The 12,734-nt window shown below is 37.6% G+C and overlaps 1 protein-coding gene across 1 annotated transcript; it reads left to right on the plus strand.

The window, feature by feature from the left end:
- The first annotated feature begins 821 nt into the window (after positions 1-821).
- Positions 822-9,719, plus strand: LOC307009159 (uncharacterized protein). The gene is made up of 11 exons (XM_079632683.1): positions 822-1,515; positions 3,162-3,449; positions 3,885-4,049; positions 6,204-6,395; positions 6,597-6,926; positions 7,118-7,212; positions 7,357-7,407; positions 7,614-7,995; positions 8,100-8,279; positions 8,443-8,583; positions 8,870-9,719. The coding sequence occupies exons 1-10, from the start codon at positions 1,488-1,490 to the stop codon at positions 8,544-8,546; spliced, it is 1,815 nt and encodes a 604-aa protein (XP_079488809.1). The 5' UTR covers positions 822-1,487; the 3' UTR covers positions 8,547-8,583; positions 8,870-9,719.
- The last annotated feature ends 3,015 nt before the right edge of the window (positions 9,720-12,734 follow it).

A 12,734-nucleotide genomic window follows, 5' to 3' on the forward strand; every position in this document is an offset into this window, starting at 1 on the left:
TTTTGATCAATGTAATGCTTCCTTGCTAAATAAAAGTTTTTTTTTCTTTAATATCTTTGATATGAGTGTTATCCTCAATGTTCATCATATACAATACATGATGTTAAAAATGTTTTCAAAGTTTTATGATGCTGGAATTCTTTAGAGCATTATATGTGACACATTTGTATCTCTTGAAATGTTGCATGTATATTTTTAATAAACGTTGAAAAAAATTGTAAATGGCCTTTTTAGTTTGGTCTTGTTTTGGAACCCTTTATTAATTTTTTTATTTTTTTATTTGGATTTATGAATATATATTTATTATTATGCAACAATAACAAAATACAAAAACTAGACAAAACAGCAACAAATAATAATAGACAATAATGAGGGTTACAAGACAAAACCACAAAGAATATTAAATCAGCTTTTAATGTTTTACACCATGACAGTCTTACATACAGTAGAGCTTTAGATGTCCTCAAACTCTTTCTTAAACATAAAAAAGAAGGATTTTTCTCTGAAAATTTGTGAATATAAAAAAGTATGAATTATTACAAATTTTAAATGAGAAGGGTCTAATATCAGAGAGTATTTTTGGCTTATACAGAAGTTTGAAGATAGGTTGGCCTACCTTTTAACAAAGTTTGAAAAGTCAACCCAAAATACTTTGCCAAAGGAGCACATGGGGTAAAACTATTATTAAATGTATCAAGTTTATAGTTAACTGGGTAGCAATTGTGAACAATGTTAATAGAGAATTCAACAATAATTTGGATTTCTTCACCACTAATACTAACCGGTTGATGACGCATTAGTGATACTGAAAGCTGATTGGCCTTGATGGTTATATATGGAGAAGGGCAAATTTAATTCACAAGATGATGTCCGATTTATTGTGCCTTTTTGCACGCATTTTCCACGGATTGTAATAATAATACTTATTAATAATAATACTAATTATAGATTCGATGTCTGTACTGTGCATAGTGTTTTAAATCTTAGTTGCCTCAGCAACGCGTGTTATCAATTCTGCATTTACACTGAACCAATCGCTGTCTGTGCGTGCATATGAGTGATTCGAATTTTAGTTGCTATAGCGACGCGTTACGAATTCTGCATATATATTTACATTTGAACGATCGCGGTCTGTCTGTTGGTTGAGAGACGAGGCGAGCTTACAGACTTTTCTGAGAGAATTTTCTGAGCAAATCTTGCGATTTGAAGCTGTTTTCTGGATTTCTGAGAGGAGACTTTTATTCTAGAAGGACATCGGAGGATATATCCTTTATATAGTTATATTTTTGAGATAATATTTTTGAATTTTTGCGTCATATAATTTCTGAGAATACTTTTCATTTGTTTCTTCTTTTAGAAGCAGTTTATTTTTTATAGTTTTATTTTTATTTTTAGGGGAGTGTTTCTGAGGAGATTTGTATTTTATTGTATTGTATTTTGTGTTGTATTTTTGTATTGATTTGATTGCAGTTTGGAGGAGGACGTCGATGGCTCACATGATGGGTGAAAGAGGAGGTGAGTGCTTCAGTTTTTCATTTATGGTTTATGGTATGATTTTGTACAATGACTGAGGGTCCCCGCGGATCCTTAAAAGGTCTTAAATTCGATTTTTAAAATGTAAGGCCATAAAAAGTCTTAAAGTCTTATTTTTACTTATGAAAAGTCTTATTTTTACCTATGAAAGGTCTAAAATGTTAGATGACACTTTGACTTAGACGTATCTAAATGCTTTCCAAATGAAAACTATCTAATTAACGTAACGTTAACTTACGTATTATTGTTTATTATTCTATCTTTGTGGATTTGCTTTTTCACGTGACAAATTCGCGTCATTTACGACAATTCGCGTCTCCTGCGCGCGAGAGGAGGATAAGAAAACAAGTAAATGTCAGTTCAATAGTTAATTCTTTGTGATTATTTTTGTCTATGAACTATGTTGATATTGTAATCATTGTTTTAACTGTACGAGGCACTGAGAGTGGAGCTGACATCGCATTTGTCTCTCATGCTTTCACTGCGTGATGTGTCAGTGCAGTTATAGATATGTCCCCAAATGAGTTTTTGTCTTATTATATTTATATCATATTATGTTGTTATATTAGAATATCACATGAGCAAGAGTGCCGTTTTCCTGTGCACAATTGCAAATGTGCTATTTATTTTCTACAACAGTTAAATTAACAATAAAGTTAACATTGTGTGTTATTTTTTAGACACAATATTGTCAATATTGTTTGTTTCCCCCTTTATTTCGACGACGAGAATTTCTTAATGAAACTGTAGTCCAACAGACAGCGATGTTTTTTTAACTGAAATCCGCGTTTTGAACGAATCATTTGATTCAATGAATGAATCGGTCGTTTGAACAAATCGGTTGAATAAATGACTCCCAACAACTCGCTTATTAAGACAGTGACTTACTGCCACCTACTGGCGGGTTTAGTTTCATATTTAAAGTACCCTTTAATAAAAATGTTAAAATTATAAATAATTTCATATTTAAATATTGAATAGCTTTATTTATGCAATTGCAAATTAAGTGTAAATATAGTAATGCCAGTTCAGTGCCTCTTCTGTGTCACCTCTGGACTGCGAGGATGGATTTGAATGTTAGAAGTTGACATGAAAGGTGATGCATACCTCTAAATACGTTTAGAAAATGCCCCTGGAAATCATTTTAAGGTGGTAAATATTGCCCCTTAATAAAAATGTTAATTTCGGTCACTACTGTAAACTGACCACTGCATGTTAAATATGAATATCTTCGTGAGTCTGCTGTCAACAACAGGCCTAAACCAGCCATGGTACCAGTACAAAATCAGTAAAATATCATGTAGTTATTATCAACAAAACTTTGAAAATATCGAGATATATTTTTGTTAATATTGCACACCCCTAATGTAATAATTTTGATTTCTTCAGGTCTTAAAAAGCCTTAAATTTGACTTAAAAAAATGTGCAGATAGACTACATACATGTAAAGGACCCATTTCATTTGATCTCCCAATTTGATCACATTTATTTGATGCCTTGCATGTGAAATAAACTTTTTAATTTGAGTAACTGAAGTAAAAAATTTTAATTGACCACTGACATTGATTATTGATTATTATTATTAAAGCATTACTAACTAAGTGATGTGTGAAATCTTCCATCCTCAGGCCGCTCCAGATCCAGGAGAGCTGCTTTCTCTCAGACGGCTGGTCAGGAGTTTTGGAGACCCGGTTCTGATGATCAGGATCCGCTGCCAGACCCGAGCCAGACACAGAGCCAGGATCTTCCTGGATATTTAACATCTCTTTCTTCTGAGTTTTCTGTGTCCACAGGTCAGGCTCACGGGACGAGGGTGAAGCAGAGGCCAGAAGATGGACGTCAGGCTCACGGGACGAGGGTGAAGCAGAACCCAGATGATGGACGTCCGTCCACTTCATCTAAACACTCTCGCAGAGGTCAGAATAGGCTTTTAATACAGAAGTAATGGCTTAGTTTCTATTTCTATTTTCAATGGGTGATTTGTCATCGAAAACAGAAAGTTGAACCAACTAAAGTAACGGTAACACTTTATTTTGATGGTCCCTTTTGAACGTTCTGTTGACTATAAGTAACTGTGCAACTACATGTCAACTTATTTTAACCCTAACCCTACCAGTCTACTAATACTCTACTATTACTCTAATGAGAGTTAGTAGACATGTAGGTGCAATGTTACTTCTAGACAACTGAATGTCTGTTGGAGGAGCATCACAATAAAGAGTTTGCCGATATTAAGCAGAGAGTCTGTCACACTATTAAGATTTTAATAGTAAAATGTAAGTTATGTAATTATATCATTGCTTAATTTGACGTCAGAGATGTGTCTAATAGTTGTTTTTTCTTCATTTCAGGAAAAGCTCCAGAGTGTAGGAAGAGGAAGAGAGCTGGTTGTCTCCTCAGGCTCTGGAAGGCTACGAAGGGTGTTTTCAGCGGCTGTTCCTGTAGTGCTGTGAATGTTGTGGAGCCTTTCGTTCCTCCAGCAGATCCTGATCCTGAACCATCATCCCCTGCTCCAGGTACTAATACTCTACTAATACTCTACTGATACTCTACTGATACTCTACTGATACTCTACTGATACTCTACTAATACTCTACTGATACTCTACTGATACTCTACTGATACTCTACTAATACTCTACTAATACTCTACTGATACTCTACTAATACTCTACTGATACTCTACTGATACTCTACTAATACTCTACTGATACTCTACTGATACTCTACTAATACTCTACTGATACTCTACTGATACTCTACTAATACTCTACTGATACTCTACTAATACTCTACTAATACTCTACTGATACTCTACTAATACTCTACTGATACTCTACTGATACTCTACTAATACTCTACTAATACTCTACTGATACTCTACTAATACTGTACTAATACTCTACTGATACTCTACTGATACTCTACTAATACTCTACTGATACTCTACTAATACTCTACTAATACTCTACTGATACTCTACTGATACTCTACTGATACTCTACTAATACTCTACTGATACTCTACTAATACTCTACTAATACTCTACTGATACTCTACTAATACTCTACTGATACTCTACTAATACTCTACTAATACTCTACTGATACTCTACTGATACTCTACTAATACTCTACTGATACTCCACTGATACTCTACTGATACTCTACTAATACTCTACTAATACTCTACTGATACTCTACTAATACTCTACTGATACTCTACTGATACTCTACTAATACTCTACTAATACTCTACTGATACTCGACTGATACTGTACTAATACTCTACTGATACTCTACTGATACTCTACTAATACTCTACTGATACTCTACTAATACTCTACTAATACTCTACTGATACTCTACTGATACTCTACTGATACTCTACTGATACTCTACTAATACTCTACTAATACTCTACTGATACTCTACTGATACTGTACTAATACTCTACTAATACTCTACTGATACTCTACTAATACTCTACTAATACTCTACTGATACTCTACTGATACTCTACTGATACTCTACTGATACTCTACTAATACTCTACTAATACTCTACTGATACTCTACTGATACTCTACTAATACTCTACTGATACTCTACTAATACTCTACTAATACTCTACTGATACTCTACTGATACTCTACTAATACTCTACTGATACTCTACTGATACTCTACTGATACTCTACTGATACTCTACTAATACTCTACTGATACTCTACTAATACTCTACTGATACTCTACTGATACTCTACTGATACTCTACTGATACTCTACTGATACTCTACTAATACTCTACTAATACTCTACTGATACTCTACTGATACTCTACTAATACTCTACTGATACTCTACTAATACTCTACTAATACTCTACTGATACTCTACTGATACTGTACTAATACTCTACTAATACTCTACTGATACTCTACTAATACTCTACTGATACTCTACTAATACTCTACTGATACTCTACTATACTCTACTGATACTCTACTGATACTCTACTGATACTCTACTAATACTCTACTAATACTCTACTGATACTCTACTAATACTCTACTGATACTGTACTAATACTCTACTAATACTCTACTGATACTCTACTAATACTCTACTGATACTCTAATGATACTCTAATGAGAGTTAGTAGACATGTAGGTGCAATGTTACTTATAGACTTATAGAATGTCTTAAAGGGACCAAAATTAAAGTGAAACCAATTTTTTTTTTTTGAAATATTTTAAATTGGACGTTCTAATATATTTTAAGATATGGCCCATATGATCTTTACCATTACAAGAACTGAGCCACATGTGCCAGAGTTGGCCAAATAAAGCCTGGAAATGTATGTTTTCTTTTTAATAAAAGTTCAGATCAAATAAGAAAAATAACTTTATCGTTGACACGGAGTCACCAGGCTCCACCCTCGTAATCGTGATAATAGTGAAATAAAATGACTATTAATATTGTGAAATAAGATGTTGGGACATTTATGCAGGCATTAAGCAGAAGTCAGGTGGATAGCGTGAACAATTCCCATTACTTTACATTTGTAGCATTACAGATAAGATTTTAATAGTAAAATGTAAGTTATGTAATTATATCATTGCTTAATTTGACGTCAGAGATGTGTCTAATAGTTGTTTTTTCTTCATTTCAGGAAAAGCTCCAGAGTGTAGGAAGAGGAAGAGAGCTGGTTGTCTCCTCAGGCTCTGGAAGGCTACGAAGGGTGTTTTCAGCGGCTGTTCCTGTAGTGCTGTGAATGTTGTGGAGCCTTTCGTTCCTCCAGCAGATCCTGATCCTGAACCATCATCCCCTGCTCCAGATCACTCCGGCGTCCAGACAAATAATGGTAAATCATTATCTCTCCAACAGGCTTGTTTTTACAGAATATTAAAATTATGCAATGTTACTTATATAATGTCTTAAAGGGACCAAAATAAAGTGAAACCAAAGTAACAATTTGATGTGACCACTGACATTGATAATTAATATGATAAACAAATAAATAAAACAAAAGCAGTTTTTGATGTCTGAAATGTTGCATCCTCAGGCCGCTCCAGATCCTGGAGAACGTCTTCCACAGACTCTTCTCCGGGCATCACGTCATCCTCAGCTCGGTCCCTCTCTGAGGCCCACGTGGAGAGGAGGTGTGGAGAGTCGTGGAGTCTGAGCAGCCGAGGCTCGTACAGCGTCGAGTGGAGGTGGAGTGGCGATGGATCGGAGAGCTCAAACCAACAGGGTTTGTCCGGGTCCGACAGCCTGGAAGTGTTTCCGTGTCCTCCGCTGCCGGGTCAAGTTCCTGTCGAGCCAACAGAGACTTCAACTGGCCGAACTGCTCAGGGTGCCGTGGAGGCTTCTCCAGTGAACAAGAGCTCAACAGGTGACACTGAAATAAGGCTGGGCAGTGTAAAGTCTACAGAGAGAGATTTTGCTATTTCATGCATAACTGAGTCAAGTTTTTAACATGTCCGGTCACATTTACTGTTGCTCGACCAGCACTGATATTTGTTTAATAAAACAATGGATCTAGCAAGCTAATAATTGTCTCATATTTTTCTGTTTGTTTTTCAGAGTACTTTGAGTCTTTCTACAACGTGGAAAAGATTATTGGATCCGGAGCATTTGGCAGGGTGTTCCTGGGAACATGCAAATTTGATGGCAAAAAGGTAAATCTTACTGAATTGTACACACATTTTGCTCTTGCATGCATCAAAACACATTGAAAACAATTTACAGATGGTTTAATACTTAGTACAAGGTCAGGTGCTTGAATACTGTCACTGTTATTGAAACTGGGTTTTTTTGTGCAGGTTGCCATCAAGCGGATACACAAGATGGACAACGATCGCTATCTTTATATTGTAAGTTGGCCAAAACCTGAATATGTATTGAGTTGTTTGAGTGCAGATTACTGTAGTTAATACACCCGTAGGAAGCATTAGGTGTAAATGTGATCAATATAAGCCTAGAGGCACCAAATAAAAAAGATCAACAAATAGTACATTTCAAAATGATGTTTTCTTCAGATTTTTACCCAGCTAACCTTCTGTCTGCTACTTCTCTCTAGCCTGGGAATCCTGAACCTCTCGTTACAGAAGTGGCGCTGCTGATGATGATGATGAGGCGAGAACCCATAAGCCCCTTCGTCATACAACTGTACGAGTGGTTTGAACATCCTAGAGACTTCACTCTGGTTATGGAGTATCCTGGACCCTGCAAGAGCTTGCTGGACTGCATCAACGGTCAACCTTTGTTTGAGTGGCTCTCACGGGTCATCATGATACAGGCTGTGCTGGCAGTGCAACACTGCATCCGGCGTGGGGTTTTCCATAATGACATTCATGCGCAGAATTTCCTGTTGAAGATAGACACGTTAGATCTGAAGCTGATAGACTTTGGCTGCGGTCAGCTGTTTAGTAGTGAAGGCTACGAGAGCAACATATACAGGGGTGAGCATTTTGGGAGTGTGGAAACCTGAAGGTAGTGACTTACTGATTATTTGATGATGCTTTGAAAAAAAAAGGTCAACAATGTGCAAATGTCTTTCTTACAGGAGCAGCGCCTTACTGCCCACCTGAAGTCTGGACAGGAGCTCGATTCCACGCCGTCCCAGCAAACGTCTGGTCTCTAGGAGTGTTGCTGTACGAGATGTCGAACGCATGTCTTCCTTTTTGTAATAGAACGGAAGTCACACAAGCCAAAGTTACATTTCAGAACCCCAACTTATCCAAAGGTGAGTGAATAATGATGATTTGTACAGAAAGTTAAAGGCTGAAGGGTGTCAGAATTTTTATATATAGCTCAACATGTTTGGCGCGAGAGCCATTGCTGTTTTCAAAAATGCCAGGTCACATGGTCATGACTAACCAGCTCTCTCCTTATTAAAATGTGTACAGACTGCAGGGATCTGATTAGACAGTGTCTAGCCCGGGATCCAACTAAACGCCCCAGCTTAGAGCAGATGTTACAACATCAATGGTTTGATCGTGATCAACAGTAGATGGAGAAGTTGAGGAGATTCACTCGATCAGTTGCAGGTGTGAGGAAGTGTAACAGGCAGAGCAGGATTATTACCTTTTGTCTTAAATTCTGGATTATTTGTAGTGAGATTTTCAAATTTGTGTTCATTGTAATGTTCTTGTTATAGTCAAATCACCTTCATTTATATAGCGCTTGATACTATACAGATGCTTTTAAAGCGGCATCCCTGTAGTAAACAGGGAAATTACAGAATCAGTAAACCCCAAACAGAAATCAGTTCTGTTCTAGCTCTAAAAAAACATTCATGAGTTGACTTGTTCATGTAATCTTTGTCTTGGACAGGAAATAACACACTTGCTGAGAGCTCTGGGCTCGAGACTTGACCCGAAGCCTGAAGTCCAACACCAACCTGACAGAAACTCAGAGCCTGTCCACGTCAGAGCAAGAACATGAGCGACTGCAAGACTGGAAAGAAGTCATCAAGTCTTCACTGACACATGTGCTTCGTTTCAAAAGTCAAGACAAGTCATTTTTATTTATATAGCGCCTTATTTATGACCAATCTGTATATATGACCAATCTGTATACGGGTCAAAGACGAGACGTCACCATTTTGTGTCCGCATTAAATTAAATTGACAAAAGTAATTTTATATACAAAACCCTGTTATGTGTCTACCTTTGTGTCTACCTTAAAGGTGACATACTATGCCCCGTTTCACAAGATGTAATATAAATATATGGTGTCCCCAGAATCTGTCTGTGAAATTTCAGCTCAAAATCCCCTCAGATCATTTATTATCCTTTTTGGGTGTGAGTAAAAATGCGCCGTTATTTTGTGTGTGTCCCTTTAAATGCAAATGAGCTTCTGCTCCGCTCCGTTCAGAAGAGGGCCGATCCTTTACACGAGCTTCAGACACTATAACAAAACACGTGAATAATCTCATCCAGAATCTTAGAAATAACAGTCGCGAGTGCAGCCTTACAGAGAGACTCAGGAAGAGTTGCAACTTTTAGACGTTTCTGAATGGTTAGTGGAGACATTTAGATGTTGTGGAGTTACATCGATTCCTCTGTTTCTGGGGGATTTCTGTTGGAAATAAAATGAATCCACTGTTCTCTTGTCTCCTCTGAGGCTGGGACTCTAGTGTTCAGTGCTCGTCTGTACGACAGGACAGTTTACAGGCTTTGCTCCAACTTTTGCCATTGCGTTAGAACTGTTACACTGTTACTCGCTTGTGAAACCAAACGGCGTCGCCGTATGGCAAGAATTACATTATAATAAGAATTACAGACTTATGACTAGTAAAAATTAATTTGTGGAGCTCTCTAATTGCTACTAGTAAAAATGCAATTACGACGAGTAACGCCGTGTACAATTTAAGCGAAACGGCTTGCCATAGTCGCCGTGGGTGGAAACATGCAGATTAAGGGCCGGTAATGTTATAATAAGATCCTCTTCCTACATCAGAAGGAGAGTGAAATCTGATCGGCTTATTTTTTGACATGCTTGCAGAGAAATGCTTAACAAAACAAGTTACTGGGTTTCACTTTTCACGTTTCTGGGTTGGTAGATGCACCGGGGACTCGATTATATATTATTATTAGGTGTTCAAGCACGAAGTGCTGAAAACCTATTGTAATTGTACTGATTTTTATTATTATTATTATTATTATTATTATTCTCCTGTAAAACGCATCGTGCAGCCAAAACCGTAAGAGCTAGAGACTTGAAACTTTGCCAGATGGTAGTACAAAAATCGAGGAGAGGTTATCAAATTATGAACCCGATTGACCCATAGGTGGCGCTATAGCGACCAATTGCGCGAAACTGGTCATAACTCCTAGACCGTATGTCGTAGACTCAAGTGTCTTATATCATTGGAAAGCTGGTCACCTGGAGAACAAAACGTATATCTCCGATTTAATTTCCGCCATGATAGAAATTCCGCCATTTTGAATTTTGTCAAAAACCTACTTTTGCTAACTAGTCCCTGGTTTTTTGCCCGATCGGAACCAAACCAGTGCAGAAATGTTCTCTGGAATCTTAAGATCAATAATGATCGAAAAAAAGTTGAAATTTCGATTCACGGTCGCTAGGGGGCGCAAAATTAACGTTCTGGGAGGAGCCTATTTTACAAAAATGCCTATAACTCGAGAAGTAAATGAGATAGCTTCACCAAACTTGGTAAACATGTGTAGGAGGTCAATTTGAGGTCACGATAAAAAAACCGCGTCGATTGGCCACATGGTGGCGCTATAATACAAAAAAAAAACATATAAACACCTGACCGTTTGTCCGATTGACTTGAAATTTGGTATGCAGTGTCTTGGCCCAAGGCCCCATGTATGTGTAAAAGGATATTGGCGTATCTCAAAAAACATGGCCGCCATTGACCAATGTAGTTGAATCACCTATTAGACCAGGTTAACGGTGGCCAATCAGAATGAAACTCAGTGGGCATGTTCAACTCATGGCCCTAGAGGTCTGTAAGAGTTTTGAAAGAAATCGGACACTAGTTGGCGCTAACGAGTTTTAAGGCTCTGTAATCACGTGGTGTCACAAATATCGTCACAATATGTATATCATTTGATAGATCTCCTCATGCTGAACATATTTGCCTCAAGAACCACTGCTGTCAATCAAACCGTTTATTAAATATTCACGAATATGTTAAAAACCTACTTTTGCGAACTAGTCCCTGGTTTTTCGCCCAATCAGAACCAAACCAGTCTAGGACAATTCTCTGGACTCTCTAGATCAATAATTATCGAAAAAAAGTTGAATTTTTGCATTTGGTTGGCTATAAGTGGGTCATTTAGAAAATGGGTGTGTCAGAAAGCACTCAAAAGCCTATAAATCCTAAAAGAAAACTCAGAACTTCACAAAAATTGCCGAGCATAAGTGTCCTAACATGGTGAGGAAGCATGCAAAGTTTCATGGAGATCGGACGAAATTTGCCTCTATAACAGTTAAAAAAGATGAAAATGATATGAACAACAGCATATTAAACCAATAAGTGGTCTTCTACTGCCCCCTGCTGTCATTTCATCATACTACTCCCTAATATTGTTATATATTTCATATTTAGACTTTATAAAATCAGTATTTTAACATTTACAATCACATTTTATCAAAATTCATCTATTGTTGTATTACTATTGTGTCACACTGAGAAATGGGAAGCCTGAAAGCGAAACTATAACGGTGGCCACGCCCCCCCCAGTACAAATTCACTCATATCTCGAAAACGGAAAGTCGTTGCGCGCTCAAATTTTGATGGTAAGGTCCTCTTCAGGCTCTTAATCGAAATCTATTTCGCGGAGCTCGGGAACGCCCCCCCGCGAATGTCAAATTCGCGAGACCTCCGACCTTTGATCGACTGTAACTCCCGAACCAGACCACCCCGATCCTTGTGGAATAGCTTGTTGGAAAGGGCTCGTCCTCATCTAGATTCGATTCAATTTTGGTGCGATTTGGCCTGGGGATTCCCGAGATATAAGCCAAAAAAGGATTGCATTTGAACGGGAATTACTCCCGGCCCCAATCGCCCACCAACACCAGGATGGTCTCATTACACAGGGCACCTCGAGCACCATCTAAGCTCCGAGTTTCAGATTTTTTCGACTTCTCGTTCCCGAAATATAAGTGAAAAACCAAATTTCCATTCATTCATTCATTCACTTCAACTATAAGATGGAGGCTGTACCACTGTTGTCCACTAGAGAGAGCAGCAGGATTATATTTGTAATCTTTATATCAGCTTTCAGCATTTGCTAACAAACAAATGCTTAAAGCTATATATTTGTTATTTTGATGGACGTGTAATGTGTGTAAGCATGCATAATGGAGTTAACATGGAAAAACTGGTTTTCTTTAGTGCAAAATACTGGTAAACATCAAGACTTGTAAAATGAAAGTGAGCCAATAAGTGGTTTTCTACTGCCCTCTGCTGGACATTCGACTTATTAATAGTCTTTTCACATGTGCTTTTGCATTCATATATTTAGACACTAATATATCCCTTATATATTAGATCCCTGATATAACAATAGCGTGCCGCACGAGTGCTATTTTTAGACCGCAAGGCCGCGTGACGTCAGCAACGTAAACCGGAAGGGGGTCAACATAGAAGCGCGCTCGCTTATGATTCATGCTAGTACTGCTTGTTTTCTGCCGGTTATCCCTCAAATAAGAACATGCCGAG

This window comes from Phoxinus phoxinus, assembly GCF_949152265.1.
Source record: "Phoxinus phoxinus genome assembly, chromosome: 13".
NCBI classification, from domain to species: domain Eukaryota; kingdom Metazoa; phylum Chordata; class Actinopteri; order Cypriniformes; family Leuciscidae; genus Phoxinus; species Phoxinus phoxinus.

Bases quoted from the DNA above. Each gene is read 5' to 3' on its own strand.
- LOC307009159 (XM_079632683.1), top strand. From the start codon at position 1,488: ATGGCTCACATGATGGGTGAAAGAGGAG. The intron at 4,050-6,203 runs GTACTAATACTC...TCTTCATTTCAG, and splicing joins ACCATCATCCCCTGCTCCAG to GAAAAGCTCCAGAGTGTAGG. The intron at 7,996-8,099 runs GTGAGCATTTTG...TCTTTCTTACAG, and splicing joins CGAGAGCAACATATACAGGG to GAGCAGCGCCTTACTGCCCA.